The sequence below is a fragment of the Atractosteus spatula genome, chromosome 12 (genome assembly GCF_055471065.1).
Source record: "Atractosteus spatula isolate fAtrSpa1 chromosome 12, fAtrSpa1.hap1, whole genome shotgun sequence".
In the NCBI taxonomy this organism is placed as follows: domain Eukaryota; kingdom Metazoa; phylum Chordata; class Actinopteri; order Semionotiformes; family Lepisosteidae; genus Atractosteus; species Atractosteus spatula.
Genome location: NC_142717.1, coordinates 27306525 through 27333240, shown reverse-complemented (window position 1 = coordinate 27333240; position 26716 = coordinate 27306525). Strand labels below are relative to the sequence as shown.

The window sequence follows — 26716 nt, the reverse complement described above, 5'->3', positions numbered from 1 at the left end:
ATATATCTGGGTCTAGCTTCTTGATAGACGTTGGAACAGCTGGTACTGATCCATGCACTGTTCCACTGTTTACATCGTCCTGTTTCTGTTTCTCTGTGTCCTTCTTGCTATTAAATCTTCTTGCATATATTGCTCATTTCCTTTCCTCCTTTTAATTAGAGATTAAATTTACAGTGCCGTGAAAAAGTATTTGTCCCCCCCCCCCATTTTAGGAAGCGTTTGGTTGCAGTCATTGCAGCTAAAGGTAGCGCAGCCAGTTATTAAGCAACCAGTTACTTTTTCACACAGTGGATATGGGTGTCGGATAAGTTTGATTATTAAATAAATGAAATGATAATAAAAAAGTGCTACTCAGGCTTTGTTCACTCAGGTTCCCTTTATCGAATGTTGAAAATATTCAGTGTAAAAAAATTGCAGTAATAGAGGAAATCAGGAAATACTTTTTCACGGCACTGTATGGATTCGAAAGCCCTTTAAAAAACTACTTCATATCACGTACCCGGCTGGAATTTGGAACATGGCAGTGTTCTGATGTTCTGACGAGCGATGCTGTGCTGCTCCCTCGGCAGTGGGTGTCTCAGCTAACTCCTCTGGCTGGGGCCCTCTCTCTCTGTCTCCTCAGTGCTGTCGGGCGTGTTCACGGACGTGGCAGCCTCGCTGCAGGAGATCCGAGACCTGCTGGAGGAGGAGGAGGCCCGCGAGGCCCGCCTGGAGGAGGCCCTGGGGAAGCAAGCTTTCCCGCCCGCGCCCCCGGTCCTGGCCGAGCTGCGCCGGGATCTGGACAAGTACCTGGAGGCCCACGAGAAGGCCAGCTTCACCAACACCGAGCTGCACCGCGCCATGAACCTGCACATCAATAACCTGCGACTGCTGGGCGGGCCGCTGGACAGCCTGCGTGACGCCCTGCCGAGCCCCCAGCTCAGCGAGGGTGAGGCGGCAGCCTGAAGGCCGTAGTGTTCAGCAGCAGTGGAGATCAAGGGCAGGGGCTGCAAAAGGAGGGGTTAGAAAGTCTGTAAATTTAAGATGGGCATTAGATTCTGTCTATATTTAGGTTATAGAATCAGTTTAGCTCAGATATAATAATTACTTACAGTTATATAGCGCTTTTCTGGTCACTCCATTCAAAGTGCTTTACAGATAACGGAGACCCCCCTCCACCACCACCAATGTGCAGCCCCACCTGGATGATGCGACGGCAGCCATAGTGCACCAGTACGCTCCCCACACATTAGCTATTAGTGGGGAGGAGAACAGAGTGAATTTATTGATGGGGATTATTAGGAGGCCATGATTGGTAAGGGCCACTGGGAAATTTGGCCAGGACGCTGGGGTTACACCCCTACTCTTTTCGAGAATAGCCCTGGGATTTTTAATGACCACAGAGAGTCAGGACCTTGGTTTTACGTCTCATCCGAAGGACAGCGCATTTTTACGGTATAGTGTCCCTGTCACTATACTGGGGCATTAGGACTCACATAGACCGCAGGGTGAGCTCCCCCTGCTGGTCCCACTAACAGCTCTTCCAGCAGAAACCTTAGTTTTTCCCAGGAGGTCTCTCATCCAGGTACTGACCCGGCCCACACCTGCTGAGCTTCAGTGGGCTGCCAGTTGTGATTGCAGGGTGATGTGAAAAATATATTCTTGTCCTCAGATTTGCGCGGACTCTCACTGCCTGTGTTTTAGTGTGAGAGCGAGCCCATATTGTTGCTCCTCTGTGGGGTTGTCTGTTGAAGCTGCCTATGTCTGTGCAGAGGATATGGCGGCCCTGCAGACCATGAAACGGATCCTGGGAAAGGTGACGGAGATGCGGGAGCAGCGATCCTCCCTGGAGAAACAGCTGCGGGAGCTCATCCAGCAAGATGACATCACCAGTGTGCTGGTCACCACTGACCGGGCAGACATGAAGGTGCTCTGCACTTGCCTGATAAACTGTCCCCTTCAAGAGCCCTTCCAAGTTTAAAAGAGATATGGACATAAACTGTAAGATGTGACAAAATATTAGTCTCAGAGTCCCTCCTTTATTTCATCTTACAATGTGCTCTTGGTTTTGATGTCCCTGGATGTCTGTTTCGTTGCTAAGCTTGCAGTTGTTCATTGGATAGGTGTTCCTACAGTAGTTCCTTTCAGGATTTTAGGTATTTGTAACCCACCATTGATTTCCTCTCTTCAAACTTAAAAGAAACTGAATTACTTTAAACTGTGAATGACGAGCATTTGGAAATTTTGGGAAATTATCCGTGTTTCTGTGCTGTCAGTTTCTACTTAGGCACTTGCTATGGTGAAGCTGTGTCGATGAATAAATTGAAAAATTTCTGTTTAACTGCATGTTCAGATTTTTTTAAAGGGGAACTGCAACGCTATTTTTATACTTCGAGGTACGAAAGAATCTGCACTGATGAGTGCGTTTCAAACCATGCTAAAATTAAAACGTACACAGTAACTTGTAAAACTTCCAATTTACATCACAAAATAGATGAAGGCATGCTTTCTGTGATTCAGAATGAGGTAACAAAACTTCCAGTGACGTGATACAGCCTTATTACATTGTAAAGAAGCAGGCTTGTAAATACATCTCTTTTAATCCAATAGAAATATTGGTCTTGATTTTAAGACAGTTTTGTCGACAAGTACTACTTGTAAACTCTGCATGCATTTCTGTGGTGAAATGTCTGTAGCACAACTTGTACTTATTCGCTTCTACATCGGGTCACATTAGTCATTATGGAGACTAGTGAGCAGGAAGGGCCGAATCATGTTGCAATTGGTGGGAACTCGAATGCAAGTTTGCTACAACGTGGCCACTTACATAACTTTCACAAAGTTCACGATTTTGTGCTTAATTCAAAATTTGTAAAATCTTTCGGTATTGCCAATAAATTAATTTTTTAGAGAGATTTAATAACTGGTCTAAGAAAATGGGACTACAGTTCCCCTGTATTGCACCTGAATTAAAGTGTCTCTGCTGTGTGGAGGTACAGCTGTATACCAGTGGTGTTCACTGATGATTTCTAAACACATCAACTCTTTTCGTTTCTTCTTTCAGAGGTTGTTTGAAGAGCAGCTGAAGAAGTATGAGCAGGTGAAGGTGTACATCGACCAGAATCTGTCTGCCCAGGAGAACATCCTGAAAGCGCTGACCGAGGCCAACGTCCAGTATGCCTCCGTGCGCAAGAGCCTGACTGACACAGAGAGCAAGTAAGCAGGTGTAAAGGGATGAGCAGGCACTGCAAGAAAGAGGGTTCAGCAAAGCAAAATGTTTGGGATAGACAAAAAGGCTAAGGATTGTCTGCTGTTTCTAGTCTCAGGACTCAGTCTTGTATTTGCCTGCAATGGTATTTAATATTGTATGGGCAAGTTACAGGTATACCCCAATTAAAGTAGCAGTTGATTATCTTAACATGCTTATTGTTCGAAAAATTCTTTGTTTTTTGTTCTGTTACTTGAATGAAATGTACGACGGTCGTGGGTGACTGTAAGGACTGCGGGAGTTTGAGGTGACTTCCACTTTGAGACGGAATGCTATATTGTGCTGTCAGTAGTGACAAGACTTGACTTTTCTGTTCAGGTGGAACACCACAGTGCAGACTCTGGTCTCCTCCTATGAGGCCTATGAGGACCTTATGAAGAAGTCCCAGGAGGGGAAGGAGTTCTACGAGGACCTGGAGGCCAAGGCGTCTTGCCTCCTGGAGCGAGCCAAGGCTGTTAGCCAGGCCAGAGAGGAGGAGCGGCAGCAGCTGCTGGAGAGGTGAGGGAGACGCAGGGCAGCTTCATGCTCTGCTCTGTCTTCCAGATAGTGGGGATAATGTCATTGGATAATGGATTGGATAATGTCTGGTTTCATAAATTCTAAAAATGTTCTACTTTATACTTCAGAGAACTGTAGTCACAGTGTGAGAGATCATTTAAATCCAGAGAATACAGGGGTCACATTTATTCACACCCATTTAGCATTTTGTAAAGGCTCCTCTGGCAGCGAGTTCACTGAAGTGATGTCTCATATAGTGTGATGTGAGGTTCAGGCACTTTTTCTAACCATTTGTCTAGGCAGAATTGTTCTAGGTCCTTCGAGCACTTGTTTCTGTTTGTGAAATGCCTTCTTTGAGCTCAGACCAAGCTCAGTGTTCGAGTGGGTTGAAATCTGGAGATTGAGATGGATATTTGAGAAGATCTGTTGTGTGTGCGGTGTTGATGTATGCTCTGGTTCATTGCCGTTCTGGAATGTCCAGTTTCAGCAGAGCTGGAGTTACATGGCAGAGGGTATCAGGTGTTTTTCCACAATGTCCTTGTCTCCTGTCCTTACAGGAGTTCATGATTACCCCTTTCTAAACCAGGGATCAAGGGCCAATAGATAATCCCAAAACACAGATTCCAAATCCCATCATTTCCCAGTAGCATGCTTTCTCATCATGAGTTTTACTTTATTATGCAAAAACATACCACTTATTAACATGCCCACGAAGCTCAAGAGGCTTCTTCTTGACCATGAACACCACAGTAATGTAGTCAGTGTTGAATGATGGTTTTCCACTTTGAATCGAGCCGATGCCAGTGTGTGTTTGAGATCTCCAGCTATTGCCCTTGGAATTATGATTGCCTCTCAAACTACCTGTCTCACAGTCTGTGGTGGCAAGATACACTTGCATCTTTTTCCTAGCCGTGTTGACACGATACCAGTAGCCTCAAATGTCTTCGTAAAGGACACGGAAAATGGAAAGATTAAGCTTTGTGTGGATTCTTTTGTAACAATTCTAAAACTTGTGGAAGTCGGTGACCATTTGTCTGCAGTTTTTGGAGAATGAATAAAATACTGTATTTTGGGCTGTCATGCTACAGCTGCAGTGCCATCTAAACAGGATTCAAAGTACAGTCTCTCATTATATGTTTCAGACTGGAGAATAACAGGAGAATAAAGCAAGTACAACAGAGGGGTGATGGTTTGGCTTTTGCAGATGGTTTTCTGCGTCAATGTCTTAACATTTCCCATCTGTCTCGCTGACCGTCTTTCTACAGAGAGATGCAAAAGAAGGCACCGCCAAGGCCGACAGCTCCCAAGCCACCCCTGCAGAAGAAGGCCTCAGACATGGACTCGGGCTCAGCTGTGGAGGATCCTGAGCTGGCCCAGCTGAGCGCAGCCATCCTGGGACTGGGGGGAGACCTGCCAGAAGAGCTGCGCAGCCTCCCGCCCGATCCCCCACTGCCGTTCCCCAGGGGCACTCGGCCCCCTGCCCCCGAAGTCTTCCTCCCTGGGGGCACAGGCAGCCCCCCTCTGCACTGGCCTGGCGCTGCCCTGTACAGCCAGCCGCGTTTCCCTAGGCACGTGCTTCCGCCTGAGGCCCTGGCAAGGCTGCCCCACTACGCTCCTCCCCAGCCGCAGGGCTTCCCTCCTGCCAACGCGGCCCTGCCCAGTGGTCCCCTCCCGTCCCAGCACCCTTTCCCTCCCGCCGCTCCCCAAGCCCCCTCTGCCCAGCAAGCTCCCAGCTCTGCGTATGGCTTGCCTCCTTCCTCCCAGCCCTGCAGTTCTGTGCCCAGCCCAGCAGGGGGTGTTTTGCCGGTACGTCCCTCCACCACCACTGTGGACAGTGTGCAAACCCCCATCCCCAGCTTCACCCCTGCCTCTGGGCAGCCCAACCTAGCAGCCCCCACGATGCTGCCCCCACCCCAGCCACAGATGCCTCCTGCTCGGTACGGGGCACCGCCTCCGATGGGCCAGTTCCCTTCTTACCCACAGCCTGGAGTGCAGCTCCAGCAGCAGTTCTCCCAGCTGCCTGCCCAGTTCCCCCGAGCCATGGGGCAGCAGCAGCAGCCAGCCATGCAGTCTTTCTACCAACCTCCACCACCTCCGGGGGCCCCTCAGCACCTGCCCCAGTACCCCCAGTATGTGCCACAGCCCAGGCAACCACTTCCTCCTCAGTTCCAGCAGCCGCCAGCCTTCTCTGGGCGTCCTCAGCATCACCTGCACCCAGTGTTGCCTCCCCAGCCTCAGCCTCCCTACCTACCACCAGCCTCCCTGGCTTCGCAGCCCAGCCTGCTGCCGGTTTCCCATCATTCGCAACCTCACCTTTCTCACCATCCACCTCTTCACCTCTCCCCTGCTCCTCAGCCTCAGTTGCCTCCAGCTTCTGTCCCTTCACAGCCTCAGGGAATGAACACGCGTCCCTCGCAATCTCACCTCCCCCCTACTTCGAACCCTGCCCAGTCTCACCTGCCCTCTACCTCCCAGCCTCCGCTCCCTCCTGCCTCACAGCCTCACCTCCTCCCAGGCCAAGTCCCCCCTCAGCCTCCATTACCCCCAGCCTCCCTGGCTTCCCAGCCTCACCTGGTCCCCAGCTCTCTCCCAGCACAGCCTCAGTTGCCCCCCGTCTCTCAGCCTCTCCTCCTTCCCGGCTCCGGCCCTTTACAGACTCAGCAGCCTCCTGCTTCCCAGAACCCCATGCACCTCCCCCAGCAGGGCCTTCCTCCTCAGCCGGGGGCACTGTGCTATGCTGCTGGAGCGCCCGTCATGCCTCACCAAGCCCCACTGGCAGCCTCGCAACAGCAACCCCAGCCCCTGCCCCCAAGCGTCTCCACACCCGCTCCGGTGGCCTTCCCTGCCCCTCCTGCTGGGGGCATTCCTGCTGTCTCTCTGCAGCACCCAGTGCCCCTGGGGCCGTCAGGAGGCCTCCCTCTCTCACATCCCCAGCACACCCTCCCCTCCTCTTCAGGGGCTTCTGTCACCCAGACACCTAGTGTCATCCCTGCTTCCTCTGTCCCCTCCCCCTCCCCATCCCCAGGGCCCCCCTCCTTGGGCCTCGTACCACAGAGACCTTCTCCTTCCCTCACGCCGGTGGGGGCCCACCTGACTCCTCCGCCGGCCTCAGCCTCTGCAGCCAGCGGTGCCTCGCCAGGCCCCTCCGACCTCTTCCAGCGACACGCCTCGAGCACCGACGACCTCCTGTCCTCCAGCCCCGAGAGCCAGCACGGAGGCGCCAAGGCCGCCGCCAACGTGCTGCTGCCCACCAAGGCCGACCCCCAGGACGGCCAGCGGAGGAAGAAGGCCGAGGGAGTGCGGCTGATCGAGGGCGACCCTTACCAGGCCCCGGAGCGCGTCTCCAAGCTGTGCGCGGAGCTGGAGCGATTCCGAGGCACGGTGCTGGCCTTGGAAAGGCCCCTGTCCGCCGTAGGTGGCCCCACGGAGCTGGACGCCCGCTGGAAGGAGTTGCAGGACCAGCAGGAGAAGGACGCCCGCCAGCTGTCCATTGCCATCGCCCGCTGTTACACCATGAAGAACCGGCACCAGGATATTATGCCGTACGACCGGAACCGTGTGGTGCTGCAGTCAGGCAAGGACGACTACATCAACGCCAGCTTGGTGGAGGACCTTTCGCCGTACTGCCCCCGGATCATCGCCACACAGGCGCCGCTCACCGGCACCGCCGCCGACTTCTGGCTCATGATCCACGAGCAGAAGGTATCGCTGATCGTCATGCTGGTGTCCGAGCAGGAGCTGGAGAAGGTATGATCTTCGATTTAAGGACCGCGCAGCTGCCGCACCTTCAGTTCCGCGGCTGACTTGAGGGTGGTTTACAGAAAAAAAACATCCAGTTCTGAAACGGGTCTCAAGATAGGCTCAAGATCGCAATTCAGGAAGGAGTTCCATAGATAAGGATCAGAATGGTACTGGATATAATGTGAATGTTTTGTTCATTGTTTTAACACGCATTGACATTTGCGCTCGCATCTGCTTGGATCGTTTCAGTATAACATTTCTCTTTTAAAAATCAGTTAAAGTTGCCCGTTATATTTGGCACACTCGGTCCCTGCATTTGGAAAAGCCAGATGGATGTTTCTTGTGTCTCGGCTTGGAGTTCCACAGCTGCGCAGGGAGGAGAACAAGGGAGTTGCCCTCCTTTGAGCCACTTGTCTTTCCACACCTCCCGGGCAGCAGAGCCTCGCTACCGAAGGGCCAGAGCTGCTGGGGTGAGAGGTGTGTCCCTCACAGACAGCACTGCTTGTCTGTCAGCGCCTGTGAGGCTGCTGAGAACAGAGACTAGTCCCACTCAATTAGTCCCTCCCAATCGCGCATCAGCAACCAAGGAATTCCTGTTACAGTTGGCCAGTGACTTGACCCCGGCCCGAACCCGTGCTCACAGAGCACCTGTACTCAGGTGACCACTTTTACCAGTTGAGCCAGTCGAGAGGTCCCTCAGCTCGACATTCCTGCAGCCACAAGCGAAACTTGTCCTTGCTTGTGCTTTCTTGTAGCGATTTTTCTCTTCTTGCACTTACATTGTAGTGTATTTTAAGATTTATAGTTATATGTTAAAAGAATGTTTTATGCACAAATCCCTGTTCATCATTTAAGCACTGGAATTCATATAGGTTTGTATGCATACAGCATCTCTCCCTGACTTGTGTATATCTGACTTCACGGTCCAAGCTTCCATAGAGTACGGCAATAAAAATTCTTGAGAGACGAACATGTATGTGGGTTGTGTTAGAACCACTTAGCACGCAGAGGAAAGAGACCGCCATCTCGGTCTCGTTCCTCTCTGCCTTGTGTTTGCAGTGGCACCCTTTCAGTCAAGAAATGTTCTAGTGATGTGAAAGGTGACATTTTGTATCAGTACGGTACTGTTGAGAAAGATAACAGTTTTAAGTGAGAACATACCTTATAAGACAGCATTCCAACCTGGGTAAGGTTTTACAGAGCATAACCCTCATGCTGATTGAGTTGACAGTTTTATGGCAACCACTTGAAGATTACAAATGCAATATACCACATTGGATTTTAGATGACATTCTGATATATTATTTTATGCATTTGCAGTGCACCTACTTTTATACAGCTTTATCAAAGGTCAGTATATCTGAATAAGTTTGTGTTTTCTATAACTTGATACCACATGGCAAATTTTTTATGTAAAGTCAGGGGCTCCCTCTAGTGGTGGCAGTAAGTAATGCATATTATCAACCAGCCTGGCGCCTAATGACACTTTTCTCTCACTGTTCAGCAAAAGGTGCTGCGGTACTTCCCATCAGAGCGGGGCCAACAGCTCTCACAGGGGCCCATCACCCTGACCCTCACCACACAGAAGGTGACCCCCACTCACGTGGAGCGTATGATCGGGCTGCAGTACCGTGACCAGAGCCTCAAACGCACCATCATCCACCTGCAGTTCACCTCGTGGCCGGAGCTGTGAGTATCTACACACCCAGCACAGGCACGACCTCTCCCCAGCTGCGTCTCTTCCCCGCTCAGCCCCTCTCTGTTTCTCCCTTCTTCTCAACAGGGGGCTGCCTGACAGCAAGAGCAACCTCATGCGCTTCATCCAGGAGGTGCACGGACACTACCTCCACCAGCGACCCCTGCACACCCCTGTTGTAGTGCACTGCAGGTACGGAGGCCAGGAATAAAGGCTACGGTCATAATGTGGAGGGGACTGGGAATGTGGCAGCATCTGTTTCAAGTTGGAAGAGCTGAAGTGTTTTGTACTTTGCATATGCAGGTGGTCTGTGTGATACGTCACCCTGCTGTATGTCATTTTGCACTTACATCTTGATTAACTGAGGATTTCATAAGAAATCCCCACACTTAACTCAACAGAATAATAGCCAGAGCTGTTATGTCCCATCACTTGAGTTCCTAACCATTACACTGTGTCGCTGTAACATTAAATGCATGAGCAGTGTGGAAAACAAATTGTTAACCTGTGAGGGCAGCGAACGACTTGGTTTTCACAAGACCACGATCTGAAAGTAGTTGGCGACTCCTCTCTTTTGTTTTGGCCATTGTTCTTTGATTTGAAGTTCAACCAAGTTCCAATTCAGATGCCATTTCTGTGATTTCTGCAGAGGTAGCAACACTGTTCCCATATTTCCAGGGACAGTGTGCATGTGTGCCCGTTACATTCTGCACATGCAGAATATCACTGATATATGAAGGGCTTCGCTTCCCAAACCTTTGATCGCCACAGCTGATTTCAAGCCCTGTCATTCTCAACTCTGGAAGCTGTGTGTTGTGGAGTGTGGCATCAGCTGTGTGGCTTCCCCCAGGGACAGCTCTCCTGCCCAGGACAGAGAGGAATCGGATCAGTTAACCGCTTGAAATACAGTCGACTGTTGTCTGGAGGGCCTGTGTACCTCTAACTCAGCAGTTGTGCTGACACGACAGTGTACACTTCAGGATTTAATTTGAATGAATTCCAAAACCTCGTGCGAAACGGTTAGCATCTGAGAACAGTCTTAAGGTGTGTGGGAGGATGCCTGGCATTTGTAGAAAAGGTCAGTTGTTTTCTTTTAGGCTGTGACCTCATTTGGCTCTGGTAGGCCCTATGCAATATAAAACATGAAGGGTGGCTCAGGATAACTCTTCATGATAAACGTCCTTTAGCTTTTATGTCTTCTAGGGTATGTCAACATCTTCATTTCGTTGTTTTTAATTTGTTAATTTGTTAAGCTAGAGGGTAATTCATTTTAAGAAAACATACAGGATATTTCCTGGTTTACTTTTCAAGCACTGCACAAAAAGAAAACTAATTTGAAGGAGGTCTTCTATCTGAAGTATTTTTCTCCTGTTACTTTGATTACCAATAAGAAGTGGTTGTTTGTGCCAAATGTTCACAATCTCAAGGAGTGCGGGGATCGTTATTGCTTAAAGGTTTGCCTAAACAGTTCTGCTTGGCTATCTTCAAGAGGAGTTTTGAGATAAACTGGTGGGGAACAGATTGATTTGTACTAACGTGTTTTTGAACAGGCTGGAGATGGGGGGTTAAGCGCAAGTGAGAGAAATGGGAGCTGTGTTTGAGCAGTAAGAGGACTTTCTCCCTTCCCACTGTTTCTCTGCAGTTCTGGCGTGGGGCGTACTGGGGCTTTCTGTCTGCTGTATGCTGCTCTCCAGGAGCTGGAGGCAGGGAATGGCATCCTAGACCTGCTGCTGCTGGTGAGGAAGATGAGGCAGCAGAGGAAGAACATGCTGCAGGAGAAGGTGACAGCCTCACACAGCTCTGAAACTATGGAGCACTCTCTAACACACACTAACAGCTCTGAAACTATGGAGCACTCTCTAACACACACTTACAGCTCTGAAACTATGGAGCACTCTCTTACACACACTAACATGCAGGATTGCTGGAGAAGGGGGTTTTGTGATAAACACTGGTTACAGCACTCACAGGAGTTCAGCTGTTGATGAAACATCAGACTGGGTCCTGGTGTGCTGTTAGTGTTCTAAGAGTTAACTGAACTGAACTGGTTTCTCGATCCTGCAGCTGCACCTCAAATTCTGCTATGAAGCTATTCTGAAACACGCAGAGCAGGTCCTGCAACGCCATGGTGTCTCTACTGCCCCCTGCAGCAAGAACACCAGCAACACCGCCATGAAGGTACAGAACTGCCTTATACATTTTAATGAGAAAAAGATTCTGACCTTTACCGTTCATCCTAATCTCGTTTTTTTTTCTTCTTTTGAAGCCATATTCGCGTCAAGAAACCCAGGACATTGTCCTGGGGGGAGACATGCCGATCAGCTCTATACAGGCCACCATTGCCAAGCTCAGTATTCGCCCCCCATGCTCCACTGCTGACCTGGCACCGGAGCCCAGTTTGGAGTCGCCTTCAGTTCAGCTCGGTCTCTCCTCGCAAGGTGGCCTGGAGCCCAGCAGCTTGCCTGCACAACCCCAGCTTGATCTCTCTGCGTCAGCCCAGCTCGCGGAGCCCCCACCCTCCTCCCACACCCCCCCAGCCCCCTCTTCCCCCAGCAAGGCCCACTCCCCCTCGCCAAACCACAGCAGCACTGAGGTTGCCCCCGGCAACTCCAATCACCATGGGGATGTGCCCCAGCCTCAGGCCCCGCCTGTGACTTCCTCCTCCTCCTCCTCGTCTTCGCTGGAGCTGCTGGCCTCTCTGACAGCTGAGGCCTTCACCCTGGACAGTGGCTCCCGTGGAAAACCACGCATCAGCAAGCACAGCTTCCTGCAGCACCACAACGGGCAGGGCCTGCAGGGGCCGGCCTCGGAGGACGACCCGCTCAGCTGCCTTGACCCGCTGTGGACACTCAACAAGACCTGAACCGGCGTCTCCTTTCCCTTTCTCCTTTTCTCTTGCCCTTTCTTCCTGTCCGTAGCTCTGTCCTTCTCTCCGAGTCCGGGACCAGTTCAGTGTTCCAAGCCTTGACCCGGCTGGCGGCCCAAACCGCTCCAGCTGCAGCTACTTCCCTTGCTGCCACTGGGACCACAGGACTATGGGTTAGTCTCTCTGTGTGTCTTGAACAGATGGTGTGAGACCTCCACTCTCTCTTCCCCCTTAGTGCTCAGTGTCCAGTTCAGAGAATGTAGCACCCCCCTCCCCCCCAGCTATCCCAGCATGTATATCTGTGAGCTGTGCTGCTGGCTGTGCCCGTAAGTCACTGAGGAGAGGATTGTGGGAATCAGTCATTCATTTCCCAGGGCGGCATATTGATGTGCATGTGTTCTCTTCCCCCTTCTGGCTGTGGAGATGCGGTATATAACCAGAGTAAACACGGATTCAGATGATCTAAGCTCCAAGAATGGGCTGAGCAACAGCCAACATCACAGTAAAATTGTTGAAAAGCAGGAGTTTTGAGGTTAAACCCCAGTGGCGATGCATGTTTTGGCTCACTCCAAGGAAAGCATCTTCTACTTGTATGTATGAGAACACGGGGCTAGAATATGGAAATCCACAGGAGCTCACCTGCTGCACACTACACTATACAGTACTAGTTGGAACCATGTTTGTCTTTATGTAGATCTAAAGCATAACTGGGAAAGAGTAGCGGCTTTCATGTAACTGGGGGAATACTCTATTAACCAGGGGAATCGTTACCATTCTTAATCAGATGTGAATCAAAAGACTTAACACTTAAACGGTTTATGATATTTCTAAAACTGTAAATAAAAATTAAAATATTAACAGCTAAAATCAGTGTCCTTTCTTTTAATATTGCTGTGAAATGGTTATGAACTATTCCCCTCCTTCAGCAGTTCTAAGGTGTAAAGAGGTCTGGGTCTTTTCTAGTACAGCGCAGCAGGCTGGCTGTGGGTCACAAAGCTGTACCTCATGAACCACATGTATCGAGGAAGCAGGTTGTTCAGTTCCTTTTTCTAGTGATCCATATTCAGTATTATAAGAAAGGACAAGGTCGTGCATCTATAGCTGGTCAGTAAGTGGGTGTTGTAGCTATTTTTAGTCAAAATAGCTTTTTGTGATGAGAAGCACCAGATCTTGTTTTAGTTTGTCTAGATATCCAACAAAAAACCCCAACAAACACCACTTAAAGTATCAAAGCCATTTATTTGTAAATAGTATAAAGTTTTGCCTGTGTTAAAGTTAAAAATAGTACAGAACATTAGTTTTATCCTCTACGTACACTATGGTTACACTGTACAGTAATGGGGGGTTTGTGGGGAGGACAGCATGGGACAGCAGACCTCAGAGCCACTCAATATTTACACCCAGAGAGAGCCACCCCCCCTCACCCACCCCCCCCTCTCATTTCACATTCCACAGCGCACCATTGCAGTAAAAAAAGCAAAGCCCTAGATAAGTTACATTTTCCAAAGTACAGAGCAATATTTACAAATCTCAGAAGAAATTGAGAGCTGCAACGGATCATGTAGAGGCTTCAACCCGGTCCATCAGGCAAGACCACTGCCACTTCACAAATTAGACACCAACATTAATTGGCTTCCCCTACATTTAACAATCTTTAAATTATACAGTATGAAATATTAGTGTCTGTCGTACAAAAAAAAAACTGCTCATACAATCAGAACCGATAATATCGCATAACAGTGATGGAGCCTCTCAGAAGACAAGACAGCTCAGGGGTCCACAGTTGTACAGCTAGGCTTCAGAGCTGGGACCACTGTCACTGTGGCACATTAAGAGTGACACACAGTCACTTATCTTTCTTCAGTAAACATTTTCTGTTCAGTGCAATTACACATTTGGACCAGAGTCTTCACTGAAGTATCCTCTTCTCATTGATCATTAATAAGGGTCATGCAGTACTGTAAGTGCATCAGTACTAGGGCATGTTCCAGCAATCCGTATCAATTTATAACCTGTTCAGCTTTCTCTCCTGCTAGCCCCTACAAATGATACATTTCTAGTTCGTTATCTTGACCTTTTCAAGCTATGACATCAGATCTTTAGCAGCAGCAACTTAAAGCAAAAACTCTGTCCAGATTTGCTGGAATCATCAGGCAGATGCTGGTTCAACGGCCTGGTAGAAGAAATATCCAGAGAAAGCAGTTTTGAACCAGCCTATAATTTAGACGGAGACAAACCATCCAACAGGACACGGTCTGGAAGTAGACCCAGGCTGGATGCAACACAACACAGTTGTGGACCCACAACTAAACTGACAAAGCCAACACAAAAGTAATCTGGTGTCTGGAAATGAGTTGCAAACTTCCATTTTATCATGACAGTCAACAAACCTGAAATATTCCAATACTAATTGAAATTTGTGCATGTACAAAATGCAATGGAAGGGATAAATCAGTGCAAAAATAAAATAATTAGAAGTGATAACATCTGTAAAGTTTAAAGGATTCCAAAACACTTCATATAAGTGTAGGGGACCCACTTCATCCACCACAGAAGTACAAAACGCAGCTGAGTGACACAAACCAACAGCAGGCCCCAAATTAAATGAAACCAGGATATCAGTGTTAAATCCACTACCAACAGTCAGTTCAATTAAACAGACCTTAATGTCTCACCTTAAGGATGACACCTCCCACAGCAGTGTCCTGGTCACAGTATTGGGGTATTGGTTTGAAAATTCTGAACCAGAGCGCCACCTACTGGTCCACCAATACCACTCAGTGTAGCAATATGGTGTTCCTTAGTGGTCTCCCATTCCAATACTGACCATGGACAACACTAGCTTCTAAGGCCTGACAAGATCAGGATATGAGGTGCTAACACTGCAGTCACAAGATAACAGAAATATAACCTTAACCTTCACACAGGCTTCGCATTCTAAGAAAACTGTGATGAGGGGTTACAGGCCTAAATTGTAGCCTTGATGTTTCAAAAGCCATCACTTGCTGCTGACATAATCCTGAAACAAGGTGAACTCTCTTTGACCAAACAAAGCTTGCACTGACCGACTTGTGTGTCCTCAGCTAAACGTGCCAGAGACCTGCTCTGATCCTGCCATCTCTTTCTGCTCTTCCTGGTCAGTTATATAATGTGAGCTGCTGACTCAGAATGCGTTACCCAGTGTTACTTCAGAGATTTCAAATACAGGAAATGTGTGTGCCTGCAAATCGCCACCAAGAAAGGTTTAAATTCACAGTAGCTTCATTCTCATACAGTAAGTGGAGAAAAGTAACAAATGATATTCCCATCCAAGTCCTAAACAAAGGGGTTTTCAGCTCTTATCACAGATTTCATTCCAACTGATCTCCCCTTTACCTGATCGATTCAATCACAATGGGTTTAAATAGACATATAAGCAGATTCAGGATTCCATGGTGTAAATGAGAGCTCAACTGAAAGGAAAACCAGAATAAACAGAATTCCTGGATCCGTCTTGAAACCAAAACTTCTGCCTTAACCAATTTTAAGCTTTTAGTCAGAAGATTCTTGCCAAAATGGGACCTCTCAGTTATAAGTCTGTTCCAGCACGCAGCTGGGACTATCAGCTAGATCAGTGTCCCAGTTGAAGAACAGTTATGACTTTATGATTAGGGTGGGTCACACAACAGGTGGTCTGGCATCTTTTACAGCACACTTACAGATGACCACGCCAGCATCCAACATCATTATGTCCCCCCAAATCACCATGTGACCCACAAACAATGTAGGCTGGAAAAATACAAAGACAAACAAAAATAATCATAATTTCATTTCAAAGTTTTTGCTGCATTTCTATAGTATTTCTAAAACTCACTTAATATTTACATCTAAAAGCAAATAAATTAAAACCGTTGAATGATCAGATGTCCGTCTTGTGTGTGAGGTTTTCCTCCAATCGTCTTTCTGTGGAACAGCAGACGTTACTCTGCTGCAGTTTAGCAGCCCAGTCTCAAGATTCTAGAGGTGTGAGGGAAGTTGTAAAATCATGGAGTGAGAGAAGGAGGGGAACTGGGGAGAGATAGGGGAGGTAAGTGATTCAGGGGAGGGGGAAGATTCCATGAGGGGTGACAGGAAAAGGGAAATGAGTGAGGGCCTCTCTAGTAAATGAAAGAGAGAGACCCAGAGAGTGAAAGTCTACTGGTTTCCCTGGATTTGTGAACAAGGGTAATATTACACTGCATTCTCCTTAAGCAAGAAACTTCAGATCTAATCCAGAGCTGGACAACAGAAAAAAAAGCATATCGCAGCAGAAAACTGTCACAATACTCCCCCGATTCTTATAAATAAAGAGCATCCAGCAGAGATTTTTTACCCTCACAATAAGCATGTCGGTAATAGCTTAAGAAAACTCTTCATGAGATGCCCTAAGATCTGATCTGTGTGCTTTTGCAGTTGACTGTACACATTTTAGGTATCTCTTTGCTCTCAACTGGAAGCTGACATCTCCTAGTCCTTGCTCAGTGACAGCTGCTGTCCGTTCTTATCATTTCTAAAAAATGATTTTTTAACAGCAGCTTCTGCCCAGTGCACGACACTCGAAGAACTTTGCCAGCACATGCATCCCGCCGAAAATGAACTAAGCCAATGCCACCGTTCTCTCACACATTCCAGCCTGTCAGTGCTTCCTTCCGCCCAGATGTGCTCGGCTTCATCTCTGTGCCCAAGCAGTCTGACCGAGCACAGGTGGTCAGTCTAACAGCCAATTAGCAGAGGCACCACATCCACAAAAGACACAAGATCCATATCCTGTGGCAACAACTGCTCTGCTCTTGTTGCTCAAGTGCTACACAGTTTGCTGCCCAGACAGCTACACAGAACAAAAGTAGCTCAAGTGAAATAAGGAGTGAAAAGTGTCCTGCAACAATTAATCTAAAACATTAACACGAAAAACAACGTAAATAACTGTTAAAATGGCTTTTGTGCTACAGTGTGTATAAAGAGAGCTCTCAGTGTCCAATATTGGTTGAGTTGTGATATAACAGCTATCGGCTTTTTCAAATTACATCCTGCAAATAACACATCCATCCCACCAGGGGAAAGACTTAACGTTAGTCCACTTTGTACACACCCACAAGGCACACTTTCTAATTATCTTATGGAAATGCAATAAAAAAATATTGTAAATTAGCTAGTATTCAGAATTCATTGCTAATAAATAAAAGATTTTAGCATATTAAAAATATGATTTGACAGCGCTGCTTACAAGTCTTTTAGTGTCAATATTGTACTTAGTAAAATGTTTGATATTTACTACTTCACTTCTTTCATTTCCTTCACTCAGGACACCCTGGGACCAGGGACCACAAGCATAAAAACATCAGATAAAGTAAGAACCAGAAATAGAGGGACAGGTCCAGATACCGACAGTAGCTGGGATCCTAAAAGCTCCTCAGACACACACACGTTCATAATCAGACAAGCCACACAGACAATGCTCACTCTCATATACCCTGTGAATAGCTTCAGCAGAACAGTCCATTTATCTAATGGTGAGAAAGACTGTTCTTCAACAAAGCTGTACCTGAAAAATCTTCAACCAGTGCACAGGTCATAGCCACCAGATGTTTTGAGAGCAAATGGAAATACTAGCACCTTGAAGGAGGCTGGCACGTTCTAGGTGATCACTCCACAAGGCCTAGTCCTGACCGAGATGTGAGAGAGAGAGACACTCCTGTGCATTCATCCTTGAAGGAGTCAGGAAGTGTGATCCTGCCACTACAACAGACAACTGGGAAACGAGATTACATGCGCAGATTTCAACGGAACCTTGACAGTCGTGTAAGCGAATCCTAACAGTGAGAGAGAGGAAAGAGTCAGAGACAAAAACTGAGGATGAGGGTAGGAAGAGGGGAGATAAATAAAAAAAGAAAGATGAAGATGCCGATGTTGTCGCCACATACAGGGCTGTGGGGAGGGAGATTGTGGACAGCGGTATGCCAAATGGACGACATTCTCTATAAATGACGTTCAGGAACACAAATGTGGGAGAGGAGACACCGTCCTGTCACAAAACTGACCTTAATTCCTGCCTGTGAGTAAATACAGATGCTTGGTGCTTCCTTCTCTGTGTTCACTGACAATTCCTCTACAATCCTCCTCGCAGATCCTCCCCAATTCAGCTTATTTCACTTTGGGAGTTCCCACGACTTGGTCCCCATAGCCTGGCCCCGCCAAGAGGTTTGTTCTAGCCTGCAATCTGCATTCCTACCGTCATACCCATAAAATGTAGTAAGATTTTGGTCTTGTCTGTATCTGCTGAAAAATATGTTGACATCCCAGTACTGCTAAGCAGGGCAGGCTAGTGAGTGGGGCCTGGCGGGTCTGGGGTCCTTTCCCAGGTTCAGTCCAGCTTCTCTAGCACAGAGGGGACGTACACCAGGCTGAGCTCACTGCCAAAGTCACACACGATGGCGGCATTGTCCAAGACCAGCAGCTGTCGCACGCCCTGCCCCTCGCTGCTCTGGCCCAGGTACACCGTCTGTAGTAGATCCCCGAAATTCAGGTCCCAGAACGACACGCACCCTTGTCCCCCTGTGACCAGCAGGCTCTCCGAGATCACCCCCAGACTGGCCCCGCATCCCACCTCCTGCAGTGGGAGAGAATGGGAAGAAGCACGCAGCGAGTTCAGTGTGGACAGAACGATTTCAGTGTGTTAATATCACTACACAGTGCTTGCTAGTACAGTCTGCGTAACGAACCTTTTTAATACAGTGATTATTCATGACAGGCTTTCTGGATATCCTGTAGCAGAGTTTCACAAGTCTCAAAGCATTCTGCATGGTAGACTGACCTGCTGGATGGAATACAGCTTGATGCCAGTGCTTCGGTCCCAGATGCAGATCAGGTCATCCAGCCCACTGCTGATGACACAGGAAGTGGTACAGACTAGAGAAGTCACATCCCCGCGGTGCCCGTAAACGTGGCTGACACGGCTGCCCGTCAGGACATCCCATAGACAGATTGCCCCATCCTGCCCCCCGCTGGCCAGCACCATGGTCTGAAACGCAGGGCAGAGAATGTTGGGAGAATTATGAGAGAACAGCTAAGAGAGAACTGATGGGAGCTGGAAGGGTGGCGGCACTCCCTCACTGTGCGCGGCAGAGAGCTGACCTGGTCGATGTAGATGGCAGTGATGCCCCCAGAATGTCCCTGCAGAGTGAACAAGCAGCAGGAGTCCTCCAGGCGGTACACCTGCCGAGAGAGGGCAGATTTCAGAGAACACAGCAGACGCCGCAAGCAGATCCAAGATCTTTACCGCTATTGATAAAGTGTACTCACAACAATGAAATAATGAAATGAAGATTAAGGGGCGCATGTGAAAATTAAAAGTAGTTTAAGACTGAATACTGAATAGCGATGCGCAAAAATGTTAGGGATATTGACTCATTGGTGTACTTCAAGAAACAGCTGATGGGTCTGTGGGATCAATCGGAAACACTGTAAGCAAAGACCTTTCTTAGCTTCTGGAGGGGGGGGGGGGGGGGGCTGCATGAACTGTGTGTGCATCCTTACCCTGACAGTGTGGTCCTGGCTGCCGGTGACGACCCGCCCTGCTGCAGCTCTCAGGACAGTGATGGGCTTCTGATGAGCACACTGCACGGAGCGCGTCAGCTGACAGCTGATGACATCATCACTGCTGTAACAAGGCGACGGTGGCATGCTGCCTCGATTGGGGGTGCCTAAGCACGGAGCAGAATCCTAATCACTGGGGTGCCTCTTAAGCACCTCATCTTTCCAAAAACTTCAAGTAAAAAAAAAAACTGTGGAAGCCTTAAAACTCTATGTAGCACAAAATATTACTGCATTTTAACCAGATAACATTGCATTATTGTGCTGTAATTATTGCAAATATGGAGACAACATTGTGGCATTTCACAATAATTGTTGCATTTTAATTACACAACATTGCATTATTCTGCAAAATCATTGCGCTATTTTGCTGGTAACAAATCACCACCAACAGCACTCTCTTTAGAAATGCATTGCTCTCCTGACTGCAAAACCAGGTTCTAGGGACCTGAAGTTGCTCAAGTTAAGTGTCTCGTTTCTGAGGGCAGAAAACTACAAAATTCATTATGTCTTAACTCAAGCTGAAAGTACATTTTGATGAAGCCACCAGGTGTCATCTATCAGTTTTTGAATGAAAAACCTGAAAAAACATCTATGCAACTTCATGTTTAATGACGTTAAGAAACCAGAATGCCATGAAAATACCATCTTCATTAAGGACAAATAAAGATGTTGTTGTACTCCCATTTGTGGAATGTAACTAGCATGAAGGAAAATATATAAAGCACCTGTGTTTAGACATCAAGTACCCTTACCTAACCAAGTAAACGAGCACTCCTGGAATAAACGCGTCATCAGCTAGTATTTAGCTAACCTTTCTGAACGAATAGAGACCAGCGAAGTTACTAGCAAACCTGGAGAAATACCATGGCAACTTTTTCTCTCACTTTTGTAGGCAGGTAAGTCAGGTAACAAATATGTCTCAGACCTGTACCCAATTGTTTTGAGAAAAGCAGAAAACACATATTTTATTCTGAAAGTGAAACTGGACACATATTCTGATGCACTGTCACATCAGCAGTCCAGAGAATACTGTACATTAATGATGACGGTAACTATAAAACATTTTCCTGCAATTGAGTATTCTCATGGGAGGAGAAAGTGGATAGTGTTGCAGTGGTTAGCTTAGTGCCTCAAAGTGCTGGGGCCCTGGTGAGCTATCTGTGTAGAGTTGGTATGTTGTCTCCATGTTTGTGTGGGTTTCCTCCCACTACCTTCAGACATACTGGTAGGTTCATTGAGTTCTGAGAAAGTTGGTCCTGTCTGTCTGTCCGTCCGTCCGTCCGTCCGTCCTGTGATGTCCTGTGATGTCCTGTGATGTCCTGTGATGTCCTGTGATGTCCTGGCGTCCTGTCCAGATTGTACCCTGCTTTGTGCTCATTGCTTGCCAGATAGGTTCCTGCTTTCCCATAGCCCCAAACTCAATAAATTGGATAGAAGATGGATGGATGAATGAATGGACAGAAACGTATCCCTGTCAGTGCAATCTATTATGTGTTTCACAATGTCACAAAATCTCAATAACAATCCACACTTAAATGAAAGCAGACTAGTGAAAATATTTTTTTGAGACAGTTAAAAAATGTTTTTGTTAAATGTTAAATCAGACATGACAAGCCGTGGCAGATACAGCTTATTTTTCCTTGCTTTTGAGAAAGACGCTTGTCCTTTAGTTATATGCAATGGTGGCTCATTAGAATGCAAAACTTGAAAACTTGAAACTGTTATTTTTGGATGAAAATGCACATATGAGAAATGACCACATTCTGATTGAAGAAACAAATTCCTCACAAACCAAACAAAATGACCAAATAGACAGGTCTATCAACACATCTGGTCTTTGTTTCAGCTGTTTATATCCAGGAGCTACTATGAATAACAAGGAAAAAAAAATAACTGTGCTCGTGTTATCCCCTTTGAACTTTTAGATTTTATATTTAGTTTAAAAAAATTAGAAGAACTTATGTTTCTGTAGCAACAGTGTAAAAATGACACCTGAAAATACAGAAAATACCAAGAGAAAATACCCCTGAATGTGTGTTGATCCCCTGCTGCATAGACATCACCCTTCTGCATCGGTCCTATAAGAGGAATACGGCCAATTTACCCATTACAGGTGTGTTTTGCATGTGCTCAATTTTAGGGTTGGTGATTTTTTTCACAACAGCGCCCTAACCCTCTGTGTCAAGGCTGAAGTTTTAACAATGACAGGGTATTGTATGGGCACATTCTCACGAGCAGGAATCTGGCAAAGTGTGCTGGTGGACAGACTCACCCCTGTACTGCAACAGGCACGGGGGCTTGTTGATGTCCACCGTGAAGAAGTCCAGAGACCCATTGAGCCGAGCTGCCACAATCCTGCAACACACACAGTCACACTGTAACCAAACCCACAATGACCAGAAAAGACTACAAAGGTATACCTACAGTTTTTCAATGAGGTAGGGATCAGGGTGGCATAGTGGATAATCTATTGGACCCATAACGAACATGTTTTGGGTTCAAGTCCCCACTGCAGACACTGCTGTTGTACCTTGAGTGCGGCACGTTACCCATTGCTGCTCCAGTCTACCCAGCAATATAAATGGGAACCAGCATTGCTGGGGGGGGGGGGATCCAAACATCCCATCCTGCGAGGGAGTCACATGCGCAGTGACCAGGATAAGTTCTGACCCAACGACTTGCTGTGGCTCTGGTGCACTTTGCCGTTTGAACTGGGCATTAAGCCATTATCCATTAAGCCTTTAAGCCTCCCCCCACAAATGTCTCTCAATGAAAACAAAAACGTGTATTGAGACAGCAGTGAGAGAGACCAGACTATCAATATATCGCTTCCATTATAACATTTTTTCTGTTCTGGAAAGAGGTGAGCTCTAGACGTAAACCAATGGACAATGCCATCAGTGGTCATCTCACCGGTTGTTGAGGAAGGCCAATGCTGTGATCCCAGATGTCCCGTCTTCATTACAACAGCGAAGGCAGCCTTCCACTGCATCCCACAGCTGAAGTTAAAAACGCAATGTTACACACTGACTGCATCCAAAGTCCGCCAGGCTGGTGCTCTACTCTTCCTCTTTTCCTCTCATTGCTGTTCCTGTCTCCCTCTAAGCCTCTCTCTAATTCTCTTTCACAGTCTTAGGCTTACAGGCTCTAGAACGCTCTCACCTCTAGTTTGCCGCTGCTCCGCCCGGCAGCAATGAGGTTTCCCCGGAGCTCCAGAGCCCACACTGCGCTGTCCCAGTCCAGGGGTACAGGGGACGGCTGCTCAGGAGGAGGCAGGGGCTGGTCTCCCAGGCTGCGGCGTCGCTGGAGGGGGGTCGGGGGCGAGGGGGGGTACCCTGGGAGGCCAGCTGAGGCCTCGTGCTCTTTGTAGGCACGCTGAACCAGCTCTCCAAAATCAAAGCCCCCTGACGGGGTGGGACACAAGGGGGGTGGCTGCTCTGTGAAATTGGTGTCGATAAAGGGGGTGAGGTCAGGCTGGTCTCCGAATAGCACAAGGCGCGAGGGGGTCACTCTCCTTCTAACAGGGTATCCTGTCCCCCCGGGTGTTGGAACCCCCCCTCCTGCCTCCTGCCCCTCGCACCCATCCGAGACCTCCGGCTCAAACACAGACCCTCCATCCCAGCCATCTCGCTGCTCCCAGGCCCCACTGCTGCTCCGACGCAGCCTGCGCAGAGAGAGAGCAGAAACACTGAGCCACAGTGAGCACAAGTAGGAGGCTGTGTGTCCTGGATAAAAGCTAATAAGGGAAAATAAGGGAGTGATTATGGATGTGATTCAGGATAGCGCTGAAACAGCACGACAGTATATCTTACCCATGATTGGGGATAACAGTCAGGCAGTCTCCTGTCTGGGCATCCCACACACGGATCTGTCCTGCCAGGCAACAACTGGCCAGGAGCATCCCATCACTGGCCAGACACTCAATATCCTGTTTGCACACACAGCGGGTGACACAGTACTATTAACATGAGCCACATAGCAATGCTGGCAACAAAAAAAACGCTGGCGTGTGACCCTCTTCAAAAGGTTATCAGAATTATTTTTCTTCCTGAATTTCACTATTTTAATATGTGAAACTCGTAGCCCTCACTTCAGCGAAAGGAGCCTGTTAAATGTGGGATTCAAAACTCTTTTTGCAGGAAGCCTCCTGCTTTTTCCTGTAATCAATTTGAATGACTTGGATAACTTTTCTGCAAAGTTAAGCCTGAATTCTTTGCTAATAGGAAAGGGAATATTTTTCCCCCAACGCATAGGGGATAATAAAGATAAAGGAAATATTTTTTTATAAAACTGACATCAGCAGAAGTGTATTACCAAGGCAAACAGTCTTCTTAACAGCATTAGAAATGAAGTGACAACCGGGGGAGAGGAGAGGGCAGAGAAACGCTTTGCTAATATGGGTATGATTTAAAACAAGCACCCACAACAGTTTTGAAAAGGTGGCTCCAGTGTGTGCAGAGATGTTATCTAATTTACGCCGACGTCCTCAAGTCATTGATCATGGGGACTGAACAAATGCATGAGTTGAAAACAATTTAACCCATATTCACATTGCAATTTAACCCATTTATAAGAAGTTCTGTTCTACTTAAATGCAACACCTGTTTAAGGTGAAAGGTAAACCTAATGCCATCCAAAGGTTTCCCTGGCTAGCCCGTTCTGACAATAAGTACGACTCTGAAGGCAGTAGGCAGTGCCGTACCATATTGTGCCCACGCAGCAGTAACGGGGAGATCTCGCTGACGGGGGGAGAATACCCATAGTCGTCACAGGGCAGGTCTCCGCGGCGACGACGTCCATGCGACACGCCGTTTTGGCCATAATTCCGGGGGCAGAGAACCCGGTAGAGACAGAACAAGACGATCACCAGCAAGACGCCTGCTGCAAGCCCCAGAGCAGCCACTCTGAGAGATTGGGGGGACAGAAAGAGAGGCAGGTGGAGGGGATGGAGCAAGACGGAGAAAGGGAGGATTTTCAAATATGGGGAAATAGTTCCCTCTTGTGATCTCTCTGCACTACAGATGTGATCTCCTTCACACTACAAACAGCAGTGATACAATCAAGACTCACACATGGGAGCGACTGACCTAGAACTCCTATGCGAAACAAAAACAAAAAAAGCCAAACAAACACGTAAAAGGATCCTGGCACAGATGTCTGCTACCCCTTTGATGGCAGGTACTATGTCTGGGAGAACTAGAAATGTATCTAAAAACAAGCAAGCTGACAGCTCTCTTTGGTCCTCCCCTCTCAATGATGAGGTCGACTACCTATCTTACGAGCTGTAGAGTGTCCAATGCCATACGAAGGGGGCAGAGCCCGTGAGGCTGTAAATATTTGGTGAAAGAATGAGTTTAACCTCTGAGACTGAGATAATGGCTGGTAACTACTCAGTCCAGGCCTTGAACTCTCTCAACTATTCCAGGAAAGACAGTGACATCACTGACAGAGTCCCACAGGTCAGGTTATACTACAGGTCTTACAGATCTGCTTGGGAGCCTGTGACTGATCCAATTTGTATAAAAACAGAAAACAACCTCCCAACTAGTTTCAGCTAACTTCATTTCAGCTGGGGGACCGGACTGCATGCTTTCTTACTGAGAGCACCTGTGATGTGTCGATTATCAACTGATCACAATGGGTGAAGAAAAAGAATTTAAGAAAATTCTACAAAGCAAAATCCATATTCAATGGAATGCAGCAAAAATGTAAACTATGGTAAATGAGGAATGACACAATGAGGCCTGATTACTGTCAAATGGAAAAGCAAAGAATTATTATACATAATGGAGGTTCAATAAATAAGGTATCAATAGCTTTCATGATCATATTTGTACAGCTACATGTATAACCAATAATCAGGGTAAAGTACACCACTTTTTCACTTGCATGTGTAATACCATGACACTGATGCATTAAGTCTGGCTTATTAACTTGGATCTGAGACTTTGTCGCTCGCTTCACTTTACAGATGCTTCCAAAGTGCCTGCGGCATGTGGCCCGATGTTAATGTGCAGGTGGGGCTACACGTTGGTAGTGGTAGAGGGGTGTCCCCATTAACTGTAAATCGCTTTGAGTGGAGTGCCCAGCAATATAAGTGTAAGGATATTTATTAATATTAAGGTGAGCACCTGGCATAGCAGTCCATTTTTAATGAATGGCCTTCCACAGCTGATCTAGTGAGTGAGAAAGTACCCTGAACGTTCAACCTCATTTACAAAATCTTGTGAACTGTAACTAACTCATTTAAACTGTCCACAAAGAGTGGACATGCTTCTGTGGGCACATGATGAACCAGACGATAGCGCTACCATGCTCCACAAATTCAAATATTGGGGAAACATTTTCTAGTTTTGAGTGGTTTTGTTACCTTATTTTATTGAAGCTCTCTCTTACAAATGAAATTAACTAAAAGAATGAGTTTCCCAAGTTTTCCCCCCAGCAGAAATAAGATAACAGTTTTATCAATATCAGTATCAGTTTTATCTCTGTTTTCCATAAGGATGCCCACTCATTGGAAATGCGCTTGGATATATTTTACAGCTACTGTTAGGAACCTGGAAGGTCAACAGGGAGCTGGGAGAATAGGGGGGGCAGGAGGCAGGAGGCAGGCACTGACTTGTACAGAGTGAGATCAGCCTGTGTGGAGGGGGGCGCAGGGCTGGCCGGCGGGGGCTGGGGGTGTCGTGTATCCTGGGGGTGTCGTGCCTCCAGGGCGTCGTGGGCACTCAGGTAGAGGGATACTGGGATCACTGGCAGAATGCTGATGTACCTAGAACGCATAGAGGAGGATTACCAGGGGTGCAAACAAGGAAATAGAAATACTTATTCATTATAGGGATTAGTTAAATTAGAAAAAGCTACTCATGTGCTTTTTTCCCCGAGATCCATAATTAAGTGCATTATTTTAGGGACACTTTTACTCTTGCACTTGTGTTTAGAAAAGACAGAACTTTTTACTCCATGACTTTTACCAGAAGCATCTCTGTTCCTTGTTCCTTTACACAGCATAAATTAAGTGCATAGTACTTAATTTGTAGTTTATAGTACAGTTAAG

The 26716-nt window shown here is 47.4% G+C and overlaps 2 protein-coding genes across 3 annotated transcripts in view; one reads left to right on the top strand and one right to left on the bottom strand.

The window, feature by feature from the left end:
- The window catches only part of LOC148822835 (tyrosine-protein phosphatase non-receptor type 23-like), a 28091-nt gene extending 15176 nt beyond the window's left edge, over nucleotides 1-12915 (top strand). The window contains exons 16-25 of the mRNA XM_088928589.1: nucleotides 623-928; nucleotides 1752-1906; nucleotides 3044-3195; nucleotides 3566-3745; nucleotides 5011-7492; nucleotides 8991-9175; nucleotides 9270-9374; nucleotides 10825-10963; nucleotides 11247-11360; nucleotides 11449-12915. Coding sequence (XP_088784715.1) covers nucleotides 623-928; nucleotides 1752-1906; nucleotides 3044-3195; nucleotides 3566-3745; nucleotides 5011-7492; nucleotides 8991-9175; nucleotides 9270-9374; nucleotides 10825-10963; nucleotides 11247-11360; nucleotides 11449-12045 — 4415 coding nt within the window. The 3' untranslated portion in view covers nucleotides 12046-12915. The remainder of the gene's footprint in view (nucleotides 1-622; nucleotides 929-1751; nucleotides 1907-3043; nucleotides 3196-3565; nucleotides 3746-5010; nucleotides 7493-8990; nucleotides 9176-9269; nucleotides 9375-10824; nucleotides 10964-11246; nucleotides 11361-11448) is intronic.
- A 356-nt stretch (nucleotides 12916-13271) lies between these two features.
- scap (SREBF chaperone) overlaps nucleotides 13272-26716 on the bottom strand; it is a 37087-nt gene continuing 23642 nt past the window's right edge. For both annotated transcript variants that reach the window (XM_088928588.1, XM_088928587.1), the window contains exons 14-23: nucleotides 26279-26431; nucleotides 24362-24563; nucleotides 23472-23587; nucleotides 22822-23323; nucleotides 22573-22658; nucleotides 21932-22014; nucleotides 19600-19766; nucleotides 19198-19278; nucleotides 18878-19084; nucleotides 13272-18673 (exon numbers count right to left, since the gene is read on the bottom strand). In XM_088928588.1, the coding sequence (XP_088784714.1) occupies nucleotides 18428-18673; nucleotides 18878-19084; nucleotides 19198-19278; nucleotides 19600-19766; nucleotides 21932-22014; nucleotides 22573-22658; nucleotides 22822-23323; nucleotides 23472-23587; nucleotides 24362-24563; nucleotides 26279-26431 (1843 nt within the window). In that variant the 3' untranslated portion in view covers nucleotides 13272-18427. The remainder of the gene's footprint in view (nucleotides 18674-18877; nucleotides 19085-19197; nucleotides 19279-19599; nucleotides 19767-21931; nucleotides 22015-22572; nucleotides 22659-22821; nucleotides 23324-23471; nucleotides 23588-24361; nucleotides 24564-26278; nucleotides 26432-26716) is intronic.